Source organism: Salvelinus fontinalis, chromosome 11 (assembly GCF_029448725.1).
Source record: "Salvelinus fontinalis isolate EN_2023a chromosome 11, ASM2944872v1, whole genome shotgun sequence".
NCBI classification, from domain to species: domain Eukaryota; kingdom Metazoa; phylum Chordata; class Actinopteri; order Salmoniformes; family Salmonidae; genus Salvelinus; species Salvelinus fontinalis.
Genome location: NC_074675.1, coordinates 20,264,207 through 20,289,403, shown reverse-complemented (window position 1 = coordinate 20,289,403; position 25,197 = coordinate 20,264,207). Strand labels below are relative to the sequence as shown.

Here is a 25,197-nt window from a genome sequence, read left to right as displayed (position 1 = left end):
AGAAGGGCCTTGGTCAAGGAGGTGACCAAGAATCTGATGGTCACTTAAACAGAGCTCCAGAGTTCCTCTGTGGAGATGGGAGAGCCTTCCAAAAGCACAAACATCTCTGCAGCACTCAGTAAAAGGGAAAGATTAACAGAGCAAAAGACAGAGAGATCCTTGATGAAAACCCACCCCAGAGCGCTCAGGAACTCAGACTGGGGCGAAGGTTCACCTTCCAACAGGACAACAACCCTAAGCACACAGCCAAGACAACGCAGGAGTGGCTTCGGGACAAGTCTCTGAATGTCCTTGAGTGGCCCAGACAGAGCCCGGACTTGAACATGATCAGACAACTCTGGAGAGACCTGAAAGTAGTGACACTCCCCATCTAACCTGACAGAGCTTGACAGGAGCTGCAGAGAAGAATGGGATTAACTCCCCAAATATAGGGGCCTGAATACTTTCCGAATGCACTGTAGACAAGTGAGAATGCACTGATGTATTATCTTATTATGAAGTCCTTTTTTATGCTTATCAACCATGACAAAAACATGACTGGTGACGCAAAGCACTTCCTCATTGTCTCTGTACTGCTGTACTGTTTTTTGCTACTTGCTAAACTTTTTGTATTTTTACTCTTAATAACTCTGCTTTTAACAAGTTTACCGATGTCTTAGTTTTGTCCTCACGTGACTTTGTTAATTCAATTGTTTCATTTCTACATAAATTGGTTCTCAAATTTGATCAGATCTTCATCTAAGTCACAACAATAGAAAAACATACCAACATCTCCAATCTCCTGACTCCAATTAGCTTTGGAGAAGTCATTAGCCTAGGGGTTCACATACTTTTCCAACCTACACTGTGAATGTTTAAATTATGTATTCAATGTAGACAAGAAAAACACTAAACTAATAACACACAAATTAGTGTTTTTCTTGTCTACATTGAATACATAATTTAAACATTCACAGTGTAGGTTGGAAAAGTATGTGAATCCCAGTCTGCTCTCAAAAGTCCAGAGAGGACATTTGAGAGGAGATCAACTCCTTCCCAGGCTACTGGGTTTTGCTGGCAGGGACTTTGGGAGGGATTCATAAATTGATAATGAATGAGAAATCATGTAAGTAAATATGACTGTGAAAAAAATCTAAGAAATGAACTATGTTTTTTTTTTTTACTTGGTACATTTATTTGCTTGTGTTGATTGCATTGAACAATTAAAAACGCCTTTCGAATTTAACAAGCTATTTTGGCCTGAACTGGTCGCTGTACCATAAAAATATCGGAGTGCATGCTGGGCACTCCGTGTGTTTTTTTTGGGGGAAAGAATGTTGCTTGTACAGATGGTAGCTAGCAATTTCCATTGATAGAAGTTTGTATTGCACGTTTATTGTACAAAATTACTATTCTGTGTCATCTACTATTGTTCAGTTTCATTGACACTAGGCAACTATTTAATAACTAAATTACGTCATCCTTCGTAGTAGCAACTGTGTCATCTAGCTAACGTTAGCTATCTAGCTTCCCAACCGCAGAGTTAAACACTTTAAATTTATGATTTTATACTAATGTTGGCTAAACCTGCCATTACTGTGGGTAATTTCAGGAGGTAGTATTATGTAGGAACCATGAACTTTGCTCGTGCAAGGCATATGTCCAACTGATTTCGACTTTAACAGACTGCAGAGACTAGCTAACATTAGCTAGTATCCGCTAGCTAGCTAACAGTTACTGGTTTTCAAGCACTCAAGTCCATCTTGAATAGGCACAAAGCAACAATCGAGACAATGGATGAGAGCCCAGAAGCTGCTGTAGACAACGATGACCTTGTTATTATAGTGGAAAACGAGGCAGAGAGCTTGCCAGCTGAAGAGGAGAGGGCGAAACAGCTAGGAGGTAGCATCGGTCTCATGGACACATGCCCTGTCTGTAAGTTGAATTTCCACAATCGAGAGCCGAAACTTCTGCCATGCCTCCACTCTTTCTGCAAGAAGTGTCTTCCACCCCCTTCAAGGAACTTAGTCAACACTGAACAACGTCGCGACCCACAACTTCAAGTGGACAACTCGAAACCACGTGAGATCCGTCAGTTTGTTTATCGGGAAGTTGATAACTGTACTGAAGTGCAGGATGGTCATTACAACTTTTCATTAAAATGCAGGTGTCTTTTGTAACTTGATATTAGAAAATGCCTTACTCATTCCTGTGTATGTTATTTCCCTGGTTCCAGTCAATGTGATCCGCTGCCCAGTTTGTCGACAAGAGTGCTGGGAGGTGGAGGTGCTGGATAACTTCTTTGTGAAGGACTCTGTGGAGGTTCCCAGCAGCACAGTGGAGAAGACCAGTCAGGTGCGTTAATATTGGTTACCAGTAAGGGCGACAAATGATACACTCTGGGAATACATTTTCCAGATGGTGAATCCTTGTCTGTTAAGGCCAGGTAGTAAGTGTTTACTGACTGAGACCCAGGACACTTAGAGTGTCTTCAGAAAGTATTCATACCCCTTATTCCACATTTTGTGGTGTTACAGCCTGAATTCAAAATGGATTAAATATATTTTTTCTCACCCATCTTCACACAATACCCCATAATGACAAAGTGAAAAGATGTTTTTAGAAGTTGCAAATGTATTCAAAATTAAATACAGAACTATCTAATTTTTTAATTATTTCACCTTCATTTAACCAGGTAGGCCAGTTGAGAACAAGTTCTCATTTACAACTGCAACCTGGCCAAGATAAAGCAAAGCAGTGTGACAAAAACATCATAGTTGCACATAAACAAACGTACAGTCAATCACACAATAGAAAAATAAATGTACAGGCAATAAATAGGCCATGAATGCAAAATAATTACAATTTAGCATTTACACTGGAATGGCAGATGTGCAGATGGTGTGCAAGTCGAGAATAGAAATACTGGGGTGCAAAAGAGCAAGATGGTAAGTAACAATATGGGGATGAGGTAGTTGGGTGTGCTATTTACAGATTGGCTGTGTACAGGTACAGTGATCGGTAAGCTGCTCTGACAGCTGATGCTTAAATTTATAGAGAGATATAAGACTCCAGAGATTTTGTTTTGTTTTGGCAATTCGTTCCGGTCAGTGGCAGCAGAGAACTGAAAGGAAAGGTGGCCAAAGGAAGTGTTGACTTTGAGGATGATCAGTGAAATATACCTGCTGGAGCTACGGGTGGGTGTCGCTATGATGACTAGTGAGCTGGGATAAGGTGGGGCTTTACCTAGCAAAGACTTATAGATGACCTGGAGCCAGTGGGTTTGGTGCCGAATATGTAGTGAGGGCCAGCCAACGAGAGCATACAGGTCGTAGTGGTGGGTAGTATATGGATGGGGCTTTGGTGACAACATAAGTATTCACACTCCTGAGTCAATACTTTGTAGAAACAGCAATTACACCTGTGAATCTTTCTGGGTAACTCTTAAGAGCTTTCCACACCTGGATTGTGCAACATTTGGCCATTATCCTTTTCAAAATTCTTCAAGCTCTGTCAAATTGGTTGTTGATCATTGCTAGACAACCATTTTCACACCTTGCCATAGATTTTCAAGCATATTTAAGTAAAAACTTGAACTCAGCACTCAAGAACATCCAATGTCTTATTGGTAAGAAACTCCAGTGTAGATTTGTCCTAGTGTTTTAGGTTATTGCCCTGCTGAAATGTGAATTAATCTCCCAGTGTCTGGTGCAAAGCAGACTGAACCAGGTTTCCCTCAAGGATTTTGCCTGTGCTTAGCTCAGTTTATTTTTTATCCTGGAAAAACTTCCCAGTCCTTAACTATAACAAGCATACCCATAACATGGTGAAACCACCACCATGCATGAACATATGGAGAGTAGTACTTAGTAATGTGTTGTATTGGAATTGCCTCAAATAAAACACTTTGTATTCAGGACAAAATGTTAATTGCTTTGCCACATTTTTTGCAGTATTACTTTAGTGCCTTGTTGCAAACAGATTGCAGGTTTTGCAATATTTTTGTTCTCTACAGGCTTCCTTTTCACTCTGTCTATTAGGTTAGTATTGTGGCTTAACTACAATGTTGCTCCATCCTCAGAGTTCTATCACAGCCATTAAACTCAAACTGTTTTTTTAAAGTCACCTTCGGCCTCATGGTGAAATCCCTGAGTGGTTTCCTTCCTCTACGGCAACTGAGTTAGGAAAGACGCCTGTATCTTTGTAGTGATGGGGTCTATCGACAAGCAATCAAAAGTGTAAATAATAACTTCGCCATGCTCAAAGGGATATTCAATGTCTGCTTTTTTAGTTTTACCCATCTACTAATAGAGGTGCCCTTTGCAAGGCATTGAAAAACCTTCCTGGTCTTTTGTGGTTTAATCTGTGTTTGAAATTCACTGCTCAACTGAGATAATTGTGGGGTACAGAGATGAGGAATTCATTCAAAAATCATGTTAAACACTGAGTCAATGCAACGTATGTGACTTGTTAAGTACATTTTTACTCCTGAACTTATTTAGGCTTGCCATAACAAGAGATTGAATACTTATTAACTCAATACATTTAACCTAACATAATTCCACTTTGACATTATGGGGTATTGTGTGTAAGCCAGTGACAACAAATCTCTATTTAATCAATTTTAAATTCAGACTGTTACACAACAAAATGTCAAAAGTTGAGTGTAAATACTTTCTGAAGGCACTGTATACCATGTGTCACCACTGAAACGTTGCCTTGCATAGGACTGAAATCATGGATTCAAGCAAAAGCCAGTTCTTGCTCATATGTTCTCCCTTCCCTATTTCCAGGTGTGTATGAGTTGTGATGACAACACCGAGGCCACAGGGTTCTGTGTGGAGTGTGTGGAGTTCCTGTGTGTGACGTGCATTGAGGCCCACCAGAGGGTCAAGTTCACCAGGGATCATACCATACGGCAGAAGGAGGAGATGTCACCAGGTAGCCTAATCTATGAAAATATGTGGCTTTCTGAATTGTATACTGTAAGAAAATATAATGTCCAGGGCCAAGGAAGGTGGTAGGTACAACAAAATCTATGAAACCAAATCACAAATATGTAGACAGGTAAATGCATAGTGATTTATTTTGTTATATGCTAAATTCTTGTCTTATTCCAGAGGCTGTGGGTGCGTCCTCACAGAAGCCAGTGTTCTGTGACATCCACAAGCAGGAGCCCCTCAAACTGTTCTGTGAGACCTGTGACCGTCTCACCTGCAGGGACTGTCAGCTGCTCAAGCACAAAGACCACAAGTATGACCACATTATTTATTCACCCTTTATGTTTCCAGGTTAGTGTCAGAGAATCTCTTTTGTCGTGCTTAGCTACCTTAAAGGGATACCTTGGGATTTTGACGATGAGGCCCCTTATCTACTTACCCAGAGTCAGATGAACTAGTGGATACAATTCTTATGTCTCTGTGTCCAGTATGAAGGAAGTTGGTTAGTTTCGCGAGCCAATGCTAACTAGTGTAAGCGCAATGACTGGAAGTCTATGGGCTTCTGCTAGCATGCTGTATCTGCTAGCATTAACCTGAAGTCGCTCTGGATAAGAGCATTTGCTAAACGACTTCAATGTTACAAGAGACCTAGCTATCAGAGGCCTGGGTTGAAACCTTCAATAGTCAATATTATGCTCAAACTGGTTCTATATTTTGAAGTACTGTTTTTGTACCTGTGCTTCATGTGTTGGTATTAATCCTCTGTGGGGATTTTCAGGTGAACAAAAAGGAGCGCAGTCGTTGATAATATCAATAAAAATCCATCTGGTTTATTACAAGAATTCAGGGAGAACACCTCCAATTATATATTAATCACACAGCACCGAAGGTTCTGTAAACACAGCCCAAGAGGCATGTAGGAAGTCACATCAACTGCTACAGAATTACATTACATTATCAGTGTGCCCTAGGCTCAGTCAAACTTTAACCATAACATTCAACACGGGCAGACATTTGATACTAGCAGTTAAACAGGTCAAAGGTCGGAACATCAACTTATACTTCACAAAAATATGATGTAACATGTAAAGTGTTGGTCCGACGGTTCATGATCTGAAATAAAAGATCCCATACATTTTCCATATGCACAAAAAACTTATTTCTCAAAAATTTTGTGCACAAATTTGTTTACATCCCTGTTAATTTGTTTACATCCCTGTTAGTGAACATTTCTCCTTTGTCAAGACAATCCATCCACCTGACAGGTGTGGCATATCAAGAAGCTGATTAAACAGCATGATCATTACACCGGTGCATCTTGTGCTAGGGACAATAAAACGCCCCTCTAAAATGTGCAGTTTTGTCACACAACACAATGCCACAGATGTCGCATGCAATTGGCATGCTGACTGCAGGAATGTCTACCAGAGTTGTTGCCAGAGAATTGAATGTTCATTTCTCTACCATAAGCCGCCTCCAATGTTGTTTTAGAGAATTTGGCAGTATGTCAAACCAGCCTCACAACCACAGACCACGCCAGCCCAGGACCTCCACATCCGGCTTCTTGACCTGAAACTGAGGAGTATTTCTGCTTGTAATAAAGCCCTTTGTACAGATGGTAGCTAGCAGTTTCCCTTTGCCTATGCCCCCTGCCCAGTCATGTGAAATCCATAGATTAGGGCCTCATTTATTTTAATTTATTTTACAGTCATGATTTCCTTATGAGCTTTAACTCAGTAAATTTGTTACAACAGATAATTATAGACTAACAGGTGCAAAATGACTTAATTAAATATAGTACTTAAACTTACGTGGTTAACTCCTATTTCCCTTCCCCAAGGGATCGCATCTGTCTGCGTCTCCCAGCACATAGTCATGTTTTTTACACATCAATCCATATCACCAGTAAATCAAATACGGAAAAATAATTACTCAAGTAACTTCCCATTACACTCTGCATATCTTGTCTCTCCAGTTACCAGTTCCTTGACGACGCCTACAGAAACCACAGGCAACACCTGGAAAACATGACGCATCAGCTACAGGAGAAGAGGAAAGCCATAGAAGAAGTGTCCAATTGCATCAACAATGGGTAATTTATTACATACACTAAACATGCAAACTAAACTCACATGTCATGTTATGTACATAGACAAGTTCAATAGCATGACTGACTACAGGCAAACTCATAATTTCCTGCTTTTCAACTATCTTTATTCTTTCAGACTCCAGCAAGTCGATGAAAACCGCAAGTCTGTCACCAATGAGATAAAGAAGTCAATTTGCAACTTGATCATGGAGATCAACAGAAAGGGAAAAATCTTGGTCAATCAACTTGAGGTATGCTTGTTAAACAGGACATGAGCAATCATGTCATTCCACCACATAATAAAATAATGTACACTTCTGCTGACATGGTGCTAATCACACTGTGAGCATATTTGTAAGTAGCTTTGTGCTAATCATGGTGGTTGTGTCAGACACTGACGAAGGACCATGAGGTCGGACTAAAGAAACAACAAGAAGATGTCAGCCACCTGACCAGACATCTAGATCACGTCATCAACTTCACCAAGTGGGCCACAGCCAGTCACAGTGGCACAGCTCTCCTGTACTGCAAGAGACTGGTAGGAACCATGACTTTCACTAAGGAGAAGGATTTATTTTGGCCTACCTTTTAATCCCAATGTTGACCTAAATTGTTCAGACAGCTCTGTGTAGAAAGTTACATTGAAAACTGAATTTGTTATGTTCAAAAGCATTAGGCTACTTCAATTTGAGTGTTTCAGAAACCTTTTCTTTCAGATTCTTTGCCAAATCCATTACCTAATGAGGGCCAACTGTAACGCATCCATCGTCCCTCAGAGCTCAGTTCGCTTCCAGTGTCGCTCCGGTTTCTGGGCCTCAAATGTCGATCTTGGTAAGAATGCTAAAACTTCAGTTCTGTCGGATACTGTCGACGTAATTCAAAATCATCCCCGTGATGTTAAATGCAGACATTGTTGATTTTTTTTTTTCATGTTTCTGTGCATTTCCTAAGGTTCTTTGGCAGTAGAGAGAATCCCTGGTCGTCAGCCCAGTTCCTTGCAGCAGGGCTTCCCTCCTGGCCACCCCAGCCAGCCTGGCCCCGGCCCCAGAGGAGAGGGCCCTCCCGGGGCTTTCCCTCCAGGCTCCTCCGCCCACCAGCGTGGGAGCACCCTTGCCCAGCTCCAGCTGCAGGTAGAGAAGCTTGCCCAGCACCCCAACAGGGCTGGACAGCCCCCTCCCAACCACTGGTCCTGGTACCAGCAGGGTCTGAAGCTCCCGGGGCCAGGGGGCCCCCCTCCACAGAGGCCCCACCAGGGGGGTTCTCCGTCGCAAGGTCCCCCCAACATGGTCCAGATCCAGCAGCCGGGCCGGAGTTACGGACCCCCCGGGCCCCAAACACATCCCAACCCCAGGAGCCCCACTTCTATGCTGCAAAATGCAGGATTCCCTCCGCAGGTATTTGTGTTAATCTTAAAAAAAGATGTATATATTCCTTTTTAAGTTGTAGATTTGCTCTTTGCTGTTATCAGACAGTGTACAATAAGACTGAGCCACTGAGAACATGCTATTTCAGTTGTGATAAAATGGAGACAAGCTGATGCAAAGGCACCAGTTATGATTAATATGTTTACTGATTTACTGATGTGTTATTGTCTGTAGTAATCCGTGTTTAGCATTTTTTTTGTCATAATTCGCCTACAAATTGCAAGACTTGTGAAAAATGCTTGCCTCTGACTTTTGTGCCATTCTAGTCTCTGAGGGATCTCATCCACAACTCCAGCTTTCCTCCCAAACCAATGGATGTGTTACAGGGTACCTCCCGCTACTCTCATGCACCCCCTCCCAACACAGGACCCATCAGCACTCAAGCTTCTATACACCAGGTACATGCGGTTTCCTGTAAACTGAAGCTGAAACTCATTATTTAATATATTTACATGTATTTGCCACACACACAAACAAATGAGAAATAGAGTACTCTGGTTGTTGTTTTCAGCGTAACATGATGGAAGCCGCACAACTGAGGAGGAGTGACCCCAGTGGAGCTTCATCATCATTATCCATGCCCAACCCCAGAGCTAGTTATGCGCCGAGCCTAGCTACTGCCTTCCCAGACAGACATGGTAGGCGTCTCACCCTCACACTTCTCTCATTTGTTACATGCAAAACAAACATGAAATATAATTAAATTAGCTATTCATGCCCAATCATTTATTCTCAATAAAACCGCTTTCTCTTTCTCTCCTCAGCACAAGGAAGACAGAATTCCCCCATGTCCAAATCTTCCTCTGAAGCCAACATAGGGTAGGTGAACCCCACTCCCACACCACTGGGTGCTGTCCTCTTTACACCCCACACCAAGGTCACATTATGTACCTTTTGGTGGATGTGTTCCTGGCTGTAATATCTGTACCATGAGGTTGATGTGTTCCTGGTTGTAATATCTGTGGTTCGGTGTTGAAGGTCTGCTTCCTGGAAGCGCACAGAGCCTAATGCGGCGGCTCCCCCCTCAGCTAAGCGGAGGCGAAGGTCGTCCCCCGGACCAATCATCGTCATCAAGGACGAACCAGAGGACGATGACGAAGTCAGCTTTGTAAGTATGACTGCATATACACACTCTCTGTATGTGTATCTCTGTGTGCCTTTGAAAGAGGTATATTGTATACAATCATGTATGAAAGATGATAGAATCTCCCTAGTCTCTCTTCCATCCTTCAGGTGCAGTCTAGTGTTGGAGCCTCAGCCAGCCTGCCAGACAGCAGTACAGGCATCCAGCCCAAGTCCCAGGCCCAGCCCCAGCAGCAATCTCTCCCAGCACCCATGTTGGAGCCCCAGCTAGAGACCCAGCTAGAGACCCAGCTAGAGACCCAGCCAGAGACCCAGCCAGAGACCCAGCCAGAGACCCAGCCAGAGACCCAGCCAGAGACCCAGCCAGAGACCCAGCCAGAGACCCAGGTAGAGCTAGAGGCAGACCCCCAACCAGACCCAGAAAAGGCCACAGGTGTCACTGAAGACGACCCCAATGAAGACTGGTGCGCTGTGTGTCAGAACGGGGGAGAACTGCTCTGCTGTGACCGGTGTCCCAAAGTCTTCCATCTGAACTGTCATATACCTACACTTAGAGAGTCTCCCAGGTAATTAACACCTACTTTTAAATTTCTATGTGCCACTCACAGCTGCACCATCCTGCCTTTTCTGTCTGTTAAATGTCTTACACCTGGGCCTCCCAAGTGGTGCAGTGGTCTAAGGTACTGCATTGCAGTGCTAGCTGTGCCACGAGAGATCCTGGTTCGAGTCCAGGTTCTGTCGCAGCCGGCCGCGACCAGGAGACCCATGGGGTGGCTCACAATTGGCCCAGCGTCGTCCGGTTTAGGGGAGGGTTTGGCTGGCAGGGATGTTCTTGTCCCATCGGGCACTAGAGGCTCCTGTGGCGGTTCGGGCACAATGCCCGCTGGGTTGTGTTTCGGAGGAAGCACGGCTCTCGACCTTCGCCTCTCCGAGTCCGTACAGGAGTTGCAGCGATGGAACAAGATTAACTACCAATTGGATACCATGAAATTTGGGAGAAAAAGGGGTAAAAAATAAATATATAAATTAAAATGTAATACAGCTGTCTCTGAAGGGTGATTTTGTTAGCAGTACTTTGTAATATAAACTGGGGTTATTGCAATATTGAGAGAATGCAATATTGTGAATTCACTAACCCCCCTATGTTTCCAGTGGTGAGTGGTTCTGTTCGTTCTGTCGTGACCTGACCAGTCCTGAGATGGAGTATAACCCAGATAGCCAGGGAGAATTGCCAGCCATGAAGGAGGAGCCAGGATCAGAGGGATTCCCGCCAGTTGATAAAAGGAAATGTGAGAGACTGTTGCTCTGCATCTACTGCAACGAGTTTAGTACAGATTTCCAGGAGCCTGCCTCACTGTCGGTAAGATTACCAACTGCCACATAGAAAGTTTTTGCTCTGTAGTTTTAATTCAATCAATACGATACGACTTTGTCTTTCGAATCAGAAAATTGTCCTAACTCCCAATCCTAATCCTTAACTCCCAAACACTACGCCTTTAGTTTTGGTTAATTTATCACAGTTAAGTAATGATGGTTCCCTCATCTGATATGTCCAGTCAATCCCAGAGTATAAGGAGCTGATTGAGACTCCAATGGACCTGTCCATAGTGAAGGGCAGGCTGGAATCTAAGGAGAGCCCGCGTTACTGCAGTGCTGAGGAGTTTGTCAAGGATGTCAGGCTCATATTCAGGAACTGTGCAAAGTATTACCAGGTACGGCAAGACTACACAACACACAATATGACGAACTTGGAATGGATTATTGTGCTTGCGTACCACACTAGAATTATTATTATATATTTTTTTTTCTATTGGACCACAACTGAAAATGCCCTGGTTTCCCAGACCCAAGTTAAGCCTATTTAGAATGGACTAAAAGTATGCTCAATGTCTAGTAGAAGGCATAATTTAGGTCTGGGGAAACCAGCCCTAAATGTGTTAACAGAATTCAGACAGACACAACACTTCTGTTTTGTTTAATTAGAGATACATAGCATACAGTAATGTGCTTGTTTTCCTATTTTATTCTCTGACAGTGCTTTCAGTGCTTTCACTTCTGCTTTGCTTGGTCTTTGAGCTCGGGTAACTGTAAAGCACTTTGTGACAACTACTGATGTAAAAAGGCTTCATAAAATACTTTTGTTTCATTGACAGGCAGACACTGAGGTGGGAGGTGCAGGACTGAGCCTGGAGGAGTACTTTGAGGAGCAGCTGAAGTTCCTCTACCAAGACAGGAGCTTCCCTGGGGGCAGAGAGGAGGGCATGATACCCCCTGTGGAGGACGAGATGGAAGAAGGGATGGAAGACGATGGGATGGCTCCTAACGAAGGGGATATGCCCCCTGTCGAGGACGACCTAACGCCTGTTGAAGAAGGGATGCCTTCTATGGAGAAAGAAGGAACTGAAGAGGGGATGGATCCTGTGGAAGGAGAGATGGAGGAAGAAGGGATACCTCCTTTAGAAGAGAGCATGGAAGAGGAAGAGACTTCTCCAGTGAAAGAGGACTTACCACCTTGTGATGCTACTGAATCAGTAGATCCATCAATAAGGGGTGCATCATCTCCCAACCTTTCCAGCAAGGAGGCTCCCCAACCCCTCTCAGATACTCCAGACAACCCTCCCTGCAAGGAGGCTTCCCAACCCCTCTCGGATACCCCAGACAAACCTCCTGACTCCCAGGGCACCAGCCCTGCTGACTCCCAGGACACCAGCCCTGCTGCAGGCTTAGCCACAGAAAATGAGGGGACGACTGAAGAAGTGAGAGACAAAGCAGAAGAGGAATGATTATTGTTCTTCCACTGTAAATTGGATGGACAATAAAGCTTCTTGAATTATCTATAGGATCTGTTGTCAGAAAATACTGGCAGACTTCTTTGCTGTATCATACACTTTCTGATATGATTTGCAATAATAATAAATAAAACAGAGAAACCCAGGATGTATAACAGGGTACAGAGATGGACAATGAATGCACAAATGTTTCTTGTTACAAAGCAATGTAGCTACATGTATGAACTAATAATGCACAGACTGTTCTGTCTGCTGAGATTGAGAAGTTACAATCATGGTGTAACTGATAAACTTTCTACAATAACAATCATAACACACAAATAATGTCCATTATTGATAAGTTGTTTGCAATTTTCCATGTTGGCTTTTGTAAAGAAGAATGCCATATAATACTGTATATTTATAATAATGTACGTTTATTTATCCATCTCTAAAGGAAAAATAGCTGCAAAGACCGAAAACCATAGCCCTACATCATATCTTAAAACTCTGGTCAATTATTTTTAACAGACATTTTTATGTGTACTTGTGTTTGTGTTAATTAGTTAAATTATAGGCTACTCTTGTACAGAACATTGTAAAGGAGGTATTCTGAAAGGTAGACTCAGCGATATAACAGATGCAAAAAGTACACTGCATAAAGGGTCAATTTCAGCGACAACAAAGAGCGTGAGGCTCAACTTCTCTGCTGTTTTGGTGCCCTGGCTACCGTGAAGCCAACTGCGCACATGAGCAGATACTGTGTGAGGGCGAAGCGTTACATCTACTCATCTCAATATCTGATGTGCTGCTGGTGGCAATGTCATTTCGCGAAGTCTACCTTTAAGACTGTTCACTAGATTACAGGGATGCAAAATGTAAATATTTTTCTCAGAATGAACGTGCAGTGTTCTCGAATGGTGCTGCTTGCTTTTTGGCATGTAAAGAGAATCAAACTGTTCCCCTCACTTTTCCTTGTTGCATGTTTTCTTGTTGCCTGGCTACCCAGACTTTGTCTGGCCGAACGCTACGCCACACCCACGGACGTTAATTTCTTCTCCACTATCAATCTAGATCTAAGTACCTCCCCAACCCTTCACCAAATGCGAACACATTTGGGGCCGTCTGATTGGTCCAGAGACTGATGGGTTGGGCCAGAGCCAGAACACACGTGGGTAAAGCGTCCAGTTAGAAAATGTGTAATTGACTTTGATACTCTGATTGGTTAGAGATGATCCAATCGATGAAGACTTTGTTTTGTACAACGCCCCTCATCCCCACCACAAGACTTCAATAGATGCTGTAAAGAGGTCACTGGAAAGCAGACTGGGGGGATAGAAGGATGCCAGGTTGGTGCACATTCAACAAATCTGATCTAACGAAGTGGATATTCGTCAAATCCGTCGTGATTTATGTATTGTAACAGGCCCACTGTGGTTACTAAAGTCTGATTTGGCTGTTTTCGCTGAATAACGTTTAGAAGTAGTCCCTTCTCAGGTTTAGAAGTGACTGCTAAATGCTAACTCCTGTTGGTATAAGCTGGTAGCATACAATAAAACTTTAATCAAACACTGAGTCTCAAATAGCCAGTTGTCCGTTTTAATAGCCGGATAATGGCCCACATTTCAGCAAATAAATGCCCATTTCAAATAAATGCAGGGTCTAAATGAATTGTTTAAAGAGGTTACCAGGAATTTCCAAAAACAGTCAACTTCCGGAGTACAGACCCCCAGAAATCGGCCGATCGCCTTTTAGTGGCGAAAGTAAGAACTGCCGGAAATGCACAGTCAGAGGAGAATGATGATTCTGTCAATAAAAAGTTTTTAAAATATATATTTAACAGGCATACTAAGACAAAAGTAAATGAAAACACAGTGTAGGAAATGAAGAAATGTATTAAAATGATGGAAGTGAATTCTGGAATTAAACAAATATTCAAATGAGCGAAGCTGTGTGCATTAAGGAAATGAATGCCTGGCTCAAATTGAAGCTTGGCACAAATAGACGCCTGTTGTGTTCAGTGATTTAAGCAAATAAACACTGGGCTATTAATGGTGGTACAGTAGCTAGCAGGGAAATCAGTGGTGTTAGTCAAAGTTGTTTTTAACTATAATGGAGTTGATTGGTGACAATGACATGAACATGTACAGGGTTTGACATCCATACAAGCATTATACTCAGATTTGTACCTCAACATAGTGTGAAATACACATATATACTCAGATTTTTCCTCAGCATAGTGTGAAATACTCATATAAACAATAGCCTAAATGTAGACACATTTTGCTGGGGGGCAATGAGGAGATTTGGGCGATTTCCCGCAGGCATCTTTCCCCATGCTTTTCCATGGCATTTCCATTGTTTTAATTGAGTTCTATTGATCTCTTTACCACATCTATAATGGTAGCCACAGACTAAAGTACGTAGCAAACGACAGAGCAACGGAATAATTTAATGTTTGTCGTCAGGCTAGTTTTCTTGTTTAACCTCCTTGATAAGTGTCTCTGAAGTAGAGATAGGAGACCATTCAGTTCCTATCAAGTCACTGGTGTAAGGCGGCCAGACTTCTTGTTTAAATCAGAGCGTCATGCAACCTTGTATACTCCAATATCTCTATCAGTGAAATGGTAGCATCAGAGCACAAATTATAGGGAGCAGGTGGGTCTCAGGTCCCCTATGAGACAGTCCCCCTGAATGTAACAAAGTCAAACTTTGGGGGGTCTCTAAATAATGCTATTTTAACCATTCTCCTATTTGTTTACAATCTGTACTTCTACAGTGGTATATATACAAATAAAAGCTTATTCTAAATTAAATGAATACCCCTACCTCTGTGTCGTGGTTTAAAAACACATCCCCATGTGGCTGCACTTTTCATCTTGGGACAGTACTATATCACAACCCTTTTTCCGGTGACCCAACTTCTTTCTACAAAAAAAGGTCCTTATGTTAGCAAAACGTATTAATTAATTCAGGCTACAAGAGTGTAGGTCCAATTACAATCATTGAATGTCATTACACTTTTTGATATTTTGTAACAAGATGTATCTTTCAATTGATCAAATAGCACAAGTGCACAGTGCACTGTTTGGATGCTGGAATTATTATGGAGAGGATGAACATGCTCAGGTAGCCTACGTTTGAAAGTGATTTGTTTGGCAATACGATGAAAACCGCTAAATGACATGTCTTTAGCCTGCTATAGTAATATATAGTATAGTAATATATTAGGCCTATTAAACATGTCATGCACATGTAAAATATATAATCAAACTCTTGAGTACATTACTTCAGTTGATATCTGTGTACTGATTACCCCTAGCACAAACAGAAAAGCAAGCAATGTTGATCAATGTAAGAAAGCCTATTATATCTCTATAGCCACTAATTGTATATCATAGATAACGTGGAATGCGTTCATTTTAGTTTTTAATGGACACCACATCGGCTAATAAACCAACAGTCAGATAAATGATGCCCTACACCCACATACCCCAAAGCGAGATTATTCACGCTGTTTTGCTACACCACTGCAATACATGAGATTCTCAGAAACTGTCTGACCTCCCTATACGCCGACTCACTCTCTCCTTTTGTCCCCTTCATGACGGGAGCGCTCAGCGGTCCAGAATAGAGAATGGTTTTCAAACAGTCAAGCAATCTTAAATATATTTTCAAGTCGTATTAATCAGAAAATATATTCCAATTGCAATCGAAACGTGGGTAATAGGAGAGAGCGAGGTACATTGTCAAACTGTTCATAACGCCAACACTAGAGGCGCTATCTCAAAAATCAAATAACTACTTTAGGTGACTACATGTTCTATGGTCAACTTCCTGTTCACATGTGGTCAAGGTCACTCTAATCTGAGGTGAGCACAAGTTTCTTATTTTTCCCCTTCAAAAGTAAAAAATTGGCAATTGACATTTTATGCAATAAAACTTTATTAGGTATGAATGTTCAAAATTATAATTTTGCACTGAGTAGAGGAGATAATAATGTGTCTTTTGATACTTTAGCTGCAGTCCTATGTCGAGCTAACCTTGAGATTTAGCCAACATTAGCACACATGTCAGTTTGGGGCAAGTTGTCTCAATGACCTTGGGGCAAGTCTTCACATGTGACAACTTGCCCCAGTATACATAGACACATAGCACATGCTCAAAAAACATTGTGATATTGTGTAATCAGCGCTGATAATAGTATTACATGTTACTGTAAATTGATTAATATATATACACGTATAGTTTAAAGCAGACGACATCCCTGGACTACACAACACAGGCTCTGGTGTGTGTGTGTGTGTGTGTGTGTGTGTGTGTGTGTGTGTGTGTGTGTGTGTGTGTGTGTGTGTGTGTGTGTGTGTGTGTGTGTGTGTGTGTGTGTGTGTGTGTGTGTGTGTGTGTGTGTGTGAGGAAGTAGCTTCAACAGAGAAAATGTTAATGCTTTCTTCGACAATGTAGCAGAAGTGCTCTAGAGATATTAATTTGGACCAGGAGAAATATGGAATGTCGATGAAACTGGGGTGAACACTGTACATAAACCTGACAAAGTGGTGGGCAGACGTGGATTCAAACAAGTAGGGTCACTGACCTCCGCTGAAATTGGTTGAGGTTATTCCTTTGTGTAATGAAGAAATACGACCATCTTGAAGTCGAGTCACTCTAGGTGTCCTGTGAGATAGAAGCGCATGACCAGAAGGCATGCTACGGTTGGTTTTAATCCTGTATTGAACACGGATCATCCCGTCTTCAATTTTATCGATTATTAACGTAAAAAAATACCTAAAGTTGTATTACAAAAGTAGTTTGACATTTTTTGGCTTGTTTTTGTGTTTTTCTGGATCAAACGCGCCAAATAAATGGACATTTTGGATATATATCGACAGAATTAATCGAACAAAAGGACCATGGCATTTATACTGACCAAATTATGTATATCACTATGTTAACCTTGAACCCCGTTCCGCTAGCAGAACCCCTCGCCAACAGCCAATGAAATTGCAGGGCACCAAATTCAATCCACAGAAATCTCATAATTTAATTTTCTCAAACATACAAGTATTAGACACCATTTTAAAGAGCAAATTCTCGTTAATCCAACCACAGTGTCCGATTTCAAAAAAGCTTTTAGGCGAAAGCAGAACATATCATTATGTTAGGTCAGCAACTAGTCACAGAAAGCATACAGCAATTTTCCAACCAAGGTGAGGAGTCACAAAAATCTGAAATATTGATAAAATTAATCACCAACCTTTGATATTCTTCATCAGATGACACTCCCGGGACAACATGTTACACAATACATGTATGTTTTGTTCGATCAAGTTCATATTTATATCCAAAAACCTCCGTTTACATTTGGCTTTGCCTCCAAAACATCCCGTGAATTTGCACAGAGCCCCATCAAATCACAGAAATACTCATAATAAACATTAATAAAATATACAAGTGTTATTCACAGATTTAAAGATATACTTCTCCTTAATGCAACCGCTGTGTCAGATTTCAAAAAAACTTTACGGAAAAAGCTAACCATGCAATAATCTGAGTACGACGCTCAGAGACCAACACAACCCAAGAAGATATCCGCCATGTTGGAGTCAACATAAGTCAGAAATAGCATTATAAATATTCACTTACCTTTGATGATCTTCATCAGAATGCACTCCCAGGAATCCCAGTTCCACAATAAATGTTTGATTTGTTCCATAAAGTCCATAATTTATGTCCAAATTCCTCCTTGTTGTCCGCCTGTTCAGTACCCAATCTAAACTCATGACGCAGGACCAGGCAAAAGTTCAGATGAAAAGTCATATTACAGTCCGTAGAAACATGTCAAATAAAGTATAAAATCAATCTTTAGGATGTTTTTAACATAAATCTTCAATAATGTTCCAACCGGAGAATTCCTTTGTCTGTAGAAAAGCTATGGAACAGAGCTCGCTCTCACGTGAACGAGCGTCACAAGCTCAAAGTATTCTGCCAGACCTCTGACTCATTCCCCTCTCATTCGGCCCCACTTCACAGTAGAAGCATCAGACAAGGTTCTAAAGACGGTTGACATCTAGTGGAAGCCTTAGGAAGTGCAACATGATCCATATCCCACTGTATCTTCAATAGGGAATGAGTTGAAAAACGACCAATCTCAGATTTCCCACTTCCTGGTTGGATTTTTTCTCAGGTTTTTGCCTGCCATATGAGTTCTGTTATACTCACAGACATTATTCAAACAGTTTTAGAAACTTCAGAGTGTTTTCTATCCAAAACTACTACTAATATGCATATATTAGCAACTGGGACTGAGTAGCAGGCAGTTTACTCTGGGCACGCTTTTCATCCAAACGTGAAAATGCTGCCCCCTATCCATAACAAGTTAAAAGGACTTGCTGAGAATTTAAATACAGACCAGAGAACGTGAGTATGTGGTCCACATGTTGAAATGGTTAAAACTACAAGACCAGAGAATGGTAAGACCCTCTGAAACTCTCAACGAGTGAAGAGGGCTGTATCACAACTAGCCGTGATTGGGAGTCCCATAGGGCGGCGCACAATTGACGCAGCGTCGTCCGGGTTTGACCTGTGTAGGCCGTCATTGTAAATAAGAATTTGTTCTTAATTGACATGCCTTGTTAAATAAAGGTTAACATCACTAGGGTATGTGGGACGGTAGCATCCCACCTCGTCAACAGCCAGTGAAACTGCAGGGCACCAAATTCAAAACAACAGAAATCCCATAACTTAAATTCCTCAAACATACAAGTATTTTACACCATTTTAAAGATACACTTGTAAATCCAGCCAAAGTGTCCGATTTCAAAAAGGTTTTACTACGAAAGCACACCGAACGATTATGTTAGGTTAGAGCCAAGTCACAGAAAAAGACAGCCATTTTTCCAGCCAAAGAGAGGAGTAACAAAAAGCAGAAATAGTGATAAAAGTAATCACTAACCTTTGATGATCTTCATCAGATGACACTCATAGGACTTCATGTTACACAATACATGTATGTTTTGTTCGGTAAAGTTCATATTTATATCCAAAAATCTGAGTTTAGGCGGGACGCTACTGTCTCACTTGGCAAAAAGACAGAGAAAATGCAGAGCGCCAAATTCAAATTTAATTACTTTAAAAATCTAACTTTCATTAAATCACACATGAAAGATACCAAATTAAAGCTAGCCTGGTTGTGAATCCAGCCAACATGTCAGAATTCAAATAGGCTTTTCGGCGAAAGCAAACAATGCTATTATCTGAGTTTGCACCATTGTAAACAAAGAGAGAGAAGCATATTTCAACCCTGCAGGCGCGACACAAAACGCAGAAATAAAAGTATAATTCTTGCCTTACCTTTGACGAGCTTCTGTTGTTGGCACTCCAATATGTCCCATAAACATCACAAATGGTCCTTTTGTTCGATTAATTACGTCGATATATATCCAAATTGTCCATTTATTTGGTGCGTTTGATCCAGAAAAACAGCGGTTCCAAATTGAGAAACATGACCACAAAATATCTCAAAGGTTACCCGTAAACTTTGCCAATACATTTCTAACTACATTTGTAATACAACTTTAGGTATTTTTTAACGTAAATAATCGATCAAATTGAAGACGCGATGATCTGGGTTCAATACAGGATTAAATCCAACTGTAGCTAGCTTTCTGGTCATGCGCTTCTAACAAACAGGACACTTCGAGTGACCCTCCTTCAAGATGGCCGTACTTCTTCATTACACAAAGGAATAACCTCAACCAATTTCTAAAGACTGTTGACTTCCAGTGGAAGCGGTAGGAACTGCAAGAAGGTCCCTTAGAAATCTGGTTTCCCAATGAAAACTCATTGAAAAGAGTTACCTCAACAAAATGAAAATCTGAATGGTTTGTCCTCGGGGTTTCGCCTGCTAAATAAGTTCTGTTATTCTCACAGACATGATTCAAACAGTTTTAGAAAGTTCAGAGTGTTTTCTATCCAAATCTACTAATACTATGCATATCTTATCTTCTGGGGATGAGTAGCTGGCAGTTTAATTTGGGCACGCTTTTCATCCAAAATTCCAAATGCTGCCCCCTACCCAAGAGAAGTTAAATAGAAAAATAGAAAAAAAAGGTGAAGACTAGACCAAACATTCACAGTCTGCAGCTGGGTATGTCCATGCTAAGAACACTCCAAGACAAAGAAGCCTACAACTAAGAAGGACATTGTGACCTCTGGTGGACAACCAGAGATTTACATCAAACCACTTCCCATACAACCATCACGTTCAACAGAGAGATGACAAAGACATCTATGCGTAAATATGTACATTGCATTTATTTTCCAAATGAGCAGTCGTTCATGTGCAAAGTATTCATATTACGGTGAGTGTAGTTTCCAAATGTATGTACGATAAGTCCACTCACTTTGTCTCTCCCACTCTTTATTTTTCCCCACCCTCTTTACATTGTGTAAAAAGCTGTCATATCGTGTCAGTGTATGGTATTCTGAGTTATTATTTTGTTAGTGAATAAATAAACAATTAAATACATTTGTGTAGTACTGAATGTTCAAAAGGGATAGGGTTCTTGTGGATCCAGGGATATTGCGAAGTTCAGAATGAGACTGATGAGGTAATAATGACTAATTGACTGTTATTGATGTAAGAGATATTTTTGAATCTTTGGAGTTTAAGTCGGGAGATAGTAACTCAGTATATAACTTTTCCCGTGGTGCCCCAAATTCCTAATGTGTTAATTGTTACATGATTAATTTAATTGAGTAATAATTAAACGTAGTAGGTAATTATTCAATAAATAGCAGTCATCACATTAATGATAGTCACATCACGACACTGTGTATGTGCCATACTGTATGTGAAACACACTGATAACATTTTTTGTTCTCTCTCTGTTCAGATATTAATGAGTGTGTGGCCAGATCCCACAGCTGCGCTGTGACAGAGAGCTACTTCAACGTACAGGGAGGGTTCAGATGTCTGTCTTTCGAGTGTCCACCCAACTTCCGAGTACATACAGGACCAGTTGTTTTTTATCCCTCCCCTTAAGAATCTCTTTCTACAACATCACTTTCCCCACCAATATCTCCGTGCCGGCCGATGTCTTACGCATGGGGCCCTCCAACTCAGTCCCAGGGGACGACATCCAGCTAGACATCATTGCCGGAGACCAAGGCGGCTTCTTCAGTGCCCAGAGACTGGCCCACAGAGGAGTGATCTCACTGCAAAGCATAGTGACGAAACCCCGGGACTTCTTGCTCACGGTGGAGATGAGGCTCATACGTTACGGGACTGTTCATCTTTATATGGCTAAGATTGCTTTGTTTATCACCCACGAGCAGCCAATCCCACCAAGACTACGATTCTAAAGACCATTCTTTAACCCCGCTGTCATAATGAACGTCATAATGAAGAATCATCTTATTTTTTTTCCGTAGCATTCCTGAACCTTCTGTGTTCTGGGGAGGTTACATGGTGATACTCAAGGGTTGTGGCAATGGGTGTTGTGATGTGTAATGTTCACTAGGTGGGGATCATAGGCAGTATAAGGATCTAATCTACCCATCTACCTCGTGATTTGCATGGCAGCTTTGCTTTGAATTTTGAGCTTTTGTTGCTTTTTATTGTATTTTTTTGTAATTACAATGAATTTGTTATACAGTGATTTTTTTCCCTTTCTAATTTCCCTTCTACCCCTTAACCACATACTAATACCATACGTATTGCTCTCACTAGCAATGGCTGCTGCAGCAATATCCATCTATATTATTCTATCCTCTGGCGATTATTAATGGCAGTTGGTGAATTCATATTTCCTGTTGCCATATCTACCTCTGCCAAACTGCCTTAACATAGGATCAAGGATGTCCCTCTTTAGTGGAGCAATGAAAAATAAAGCATGCCACTCATTTATGGATACCTGGTCCCTGGCCAGTGGCGGGAGATCAATTAGTGGTCTCCTAGCGTTACAGCCGAGAAGACGGATGATGATCTTAGTGTTAGTGTTGGGTGGTTATCAATAAGTACTACTGGTAAATGATACGAAAACACAAGGAGCTGTAATCGACTTGAGCCAGACAACTTTTACTTTCCAGTGATCAGGTTCTCTTTTATAGTATAGTCTGGATTGTGGACTACTACTCCCCTTGGCTTTGTGGTTAGGCATCTGTTGAATACAGAAGCTGTTTTGAAATGTATGGATGGATATTTCCTATTGACAGTCTATGGAATATTTAAGAAATTTGAGATTCCAATTCCGGTCTCTGTTTCTTTTGATGTATTAACTACCAGCTGTGGCTCACTTCTATCTTCCCATCCAGTCACCTTAGTTGACATTTTCTGTCTGACTTGCTGTGGGGTGGCTATAGTTACTACAGTTACCCTCTGTGTCAATGCCCTCACATCAGAAACCACACAATAATTTTGTGGCTTTGGCCCACAGACATGAAGGCAAACTTGGACCCACATGCTACCACTGCTAAAGACTAATTTCAAGCCCCCTTCCCCTTTGGAAGCTTGACTTTCATGAAGAGCTTATTTTTTTCACCTCAGGAGACCCTTTGTTTGGCTTCTCCTCTTAAGCATTGATACATTAATAAACCATTGAAAAATACTATTGAGCCTCCCGGGTGGAGCAGTGGTCTAGGGCACTGCATCGCAGTGCTAACTGCGCCACCAGAGTCTCTGGGTTCGCGCCCAGGCTCTGTCGCAGCCGGCCGCGACCGGGAGGTCCGTGGGGCGACGCACAATTGGCATAGCGTCGTCTGGGGTAGGGAGGGTTTGGCCGGTAGGGATATCCTTGTCTCATCGCGCTCCAGCAACTCCTGTGGCGGGCCGGGCGCAGTGCGCGCCAGCCAAGGGGGCCAGGTACACGGTGTTTCCTCCGACACATTGGTGCGGCTGGCTTCCGGGTTGGAGGCGCGCTGTGTTAAGAAGCAGTACGGCTGGTGTGGTTGTGCTTCGGAGGACGCATGGCTTTCGACCTTCGTCTCTCCCGAGCCCGTACGGGAGTTGTAGCGATGAGACAAGGTAGTAATTACTAGCGATTGGATACCACGACAATTGGGGAGAAAATGGGATAAAAAAATAAATAAAAAAAAATACCATTGAAAATATATATGGAACAGTTACCCTCTGTGTCAATGCCCTCACATCAGAAACCACACAATCATTTTGTGGCTTTAGCCCACAGACCTGAAGGCAAACTTGGACCCACATGCTACCACTGCTAAAGACTAATTTCAAGCCCCCTTCCCCTTTGGAAGCTTGACTTTCATGAATAGCTTATTTTTTTCACCTCAGGAGACCTTTTATTTGGCTTCTCCTCTTAAGGATTGATACATTAATAAACCATTGAAAATATATATGGATCTATTCAGGTGTTGCCAGAGTTTTGTGTGAAATGCTCTGGATTGTGGAAGTGTTTATCCATTCATCACCAATGCATTGATGCATTGAATGAGGGAGCCTTGTGAATTTGGTTATTTTTTTGTAAGTGTTGTTGGCATTTCAACACTGATTTGTATTGTTACTGTATTTCAGTTTACATAATGTACAGTGGCAATAAAAAGTATGTGAACCCTTTGGAAATACCTGGATTTCTGCATAAATTGGTCATCAAATTTGATCTGATCTTCATCTAGGTCACAACAATAGACAAACACAGTCTGCTTAAACTAATAACACACAATCAATTATAAGTTTTCATGTCTTTATTGAACACATGTGTAAACATTCACAGTGCAGGGTGGGAAAATTATGTAAACCATTGGACCCTTGTTTGACCCTCCTTTGGCAGCAATAACCTAGTTCGGATCAGACCTGCACAACGGTCAGGAGGAATTTTGGACCATTCCTCTTTACAAAACTGTTTCAGTTCAGCAATATTCATGGGATGTCTGGTGTGAACCGCTCTCTTGAGGTCATGCCACAGCATCTCAATCGGGTTGAGGTCAGGACTTTGACTGGGCCACTCCAGAAAGCGTATTTTCTTCTGTTGAAGCCATTCTGTTGTTGATTTACTTCTGTGTTGTGGGTCGTGGTCCAGTTGCATCACCCAACTTCTGTTGAGCTTCAATTGGCGGAAAGATAGCCTAACATTCTCCTGAAAAATGTCTTGATAAACTTGGGAATTAATTTTTCCATCAACGATAGCAAGCTGTTCAGGCCCTGAGGCAGCAAAGCAACCCCAAATCATGATATTCCCTCCACCATACTTTACAGTTGGGATGAGGTTTTGATGTTAGTGTGCTGTGCCTTTTTTTCTCCAAAACATAGTGTTGTGTGTTCCTTCCAAACAACTCAACTGTAGTTTCATCTGTCCACAGAATATTTTGGAACATATACTGGAACATCCAGGTGCACTTTTGCAAACCTCAAAAGTGCAGCAATGTTTTATTTGGACACCAGTGGCTTCTTCCGTGGTGTCCTCCCATGAACACCATTCTTGTTTAGTGTTTTACGTATCGTAGACTCGTCAACAGAGATGTTAGCACGTTCCTGAGATTTCTGTAAGTCTTTAGCTGACACTAGGATTCTTCTTAACCTCATTGAGCATTCTGTGCTGTGCTCTTGCTGTTATCTTTGCAGGACAGCCATTCCTAGGGAGAGTAGCAACAGTGCTGAACTTTCTCCATTTATATACAATTTGTCTTGTCGTGGACTGATGAACATCAAGGCTTTTAGAGATTATTTTGTAACCCTTTCCAGCTTTATGCAAGTCAACAATTCTTAATCTTAGTGTTACACTCAAAGAGGACAAGAGTAAGGAGTCAGGCGCAGAGAGCAAAGGTAATGGGGAAAACCACTTTTTAATGTCCAACCAGAATAACAACTGGTAACGTCAAAAACATTGGCGTAAAACTCCGACTTGAATAAAGTCCAAAACTGGAAAATAAATCCAGACTGTGGAAAAACCCCA

The 25,197-nt window shown here is 41.7% G+C and overlaps 1 protein-coding gene across 2 annotated transcripts; it reads left to right on the top strand.

Annotated features, from left to right (window-relative positions):
• Positions 1-1,221: 1,221 nt before the first annotated feature.
• On the top strand, positions 1,222-23,867 carry LOC129865260 (transcription intermediary factor 1-alpha-like). 2 transcript variants are annotated; one of them, XR_008761339.1, is made up of 18 exons: positions 1,222-2,061; positions 2,216-2,334; positions 4,773-4,920; positions 5,100-5,232; positions 6,895-7,011; positions 7,145-7,259; positions 7,400-7,546; positions 7,725-7,839; positions 7,960-8,402; positions 8,699-8,830; positions 8,944-9,070; positions 9,197-9,251; positions 9,411-9,540; positions 9,666-10,081; positions 10,668-10,875; positions 11,072-11,227; positions 11,669-13,632; positions 21,178-23,867. XR_008761339.1 is itself a non-coding variant. In XM_055937889.1 (17 exons), the coding sequence occupies exons 1-17, from the start codon at positions 1,773-1,775 to the stop codon at positions 12,296-12,298; spliced, it is 3,480 nt and encodes a 1,159-aa protein (XP_055793864.1). In that variant the 5' UTR covers positions 1,222-1,772; the 3' UTR covers positions 12,299-13,852. The 2 variants fall into 2 exon arrangements, 1 of the variants encoding a protein (XP_055793864.1); XM_055937889.1 differs by lacking the exon at positions 21,178-23,867 and having other exon boundaries at positions 11,669-13,852.
• Positions 23,868-25,197: the final 1,330 nt, after the last annotated feature.

Excerpts from the sequence above, each read along its gene's own strand:
- LOC129865260 (XM_055937889.1), top strand. The coding sequence starts at position 1,773 with ATGGATGAGAGCCCAGAAGCTGCTGTAGACAACGATGACCTTGTTATT. Across the intron at positions 7,547-7,724 it reads TCCTGTACTGCAAGAGACTG|ATTCTTTGCCAAATCCATTA; the intron begins GTAGGAACCATG and ends CTTTTCTTTCAG. Across the intron at positions 7,840-7,959 it reads GGCCTCAAATGTCGATCTTG|GTTCTTTGGCAGTAGAGAGA; the intron begins GTAAGAATGCTA and ends GCATTTCCTAAG.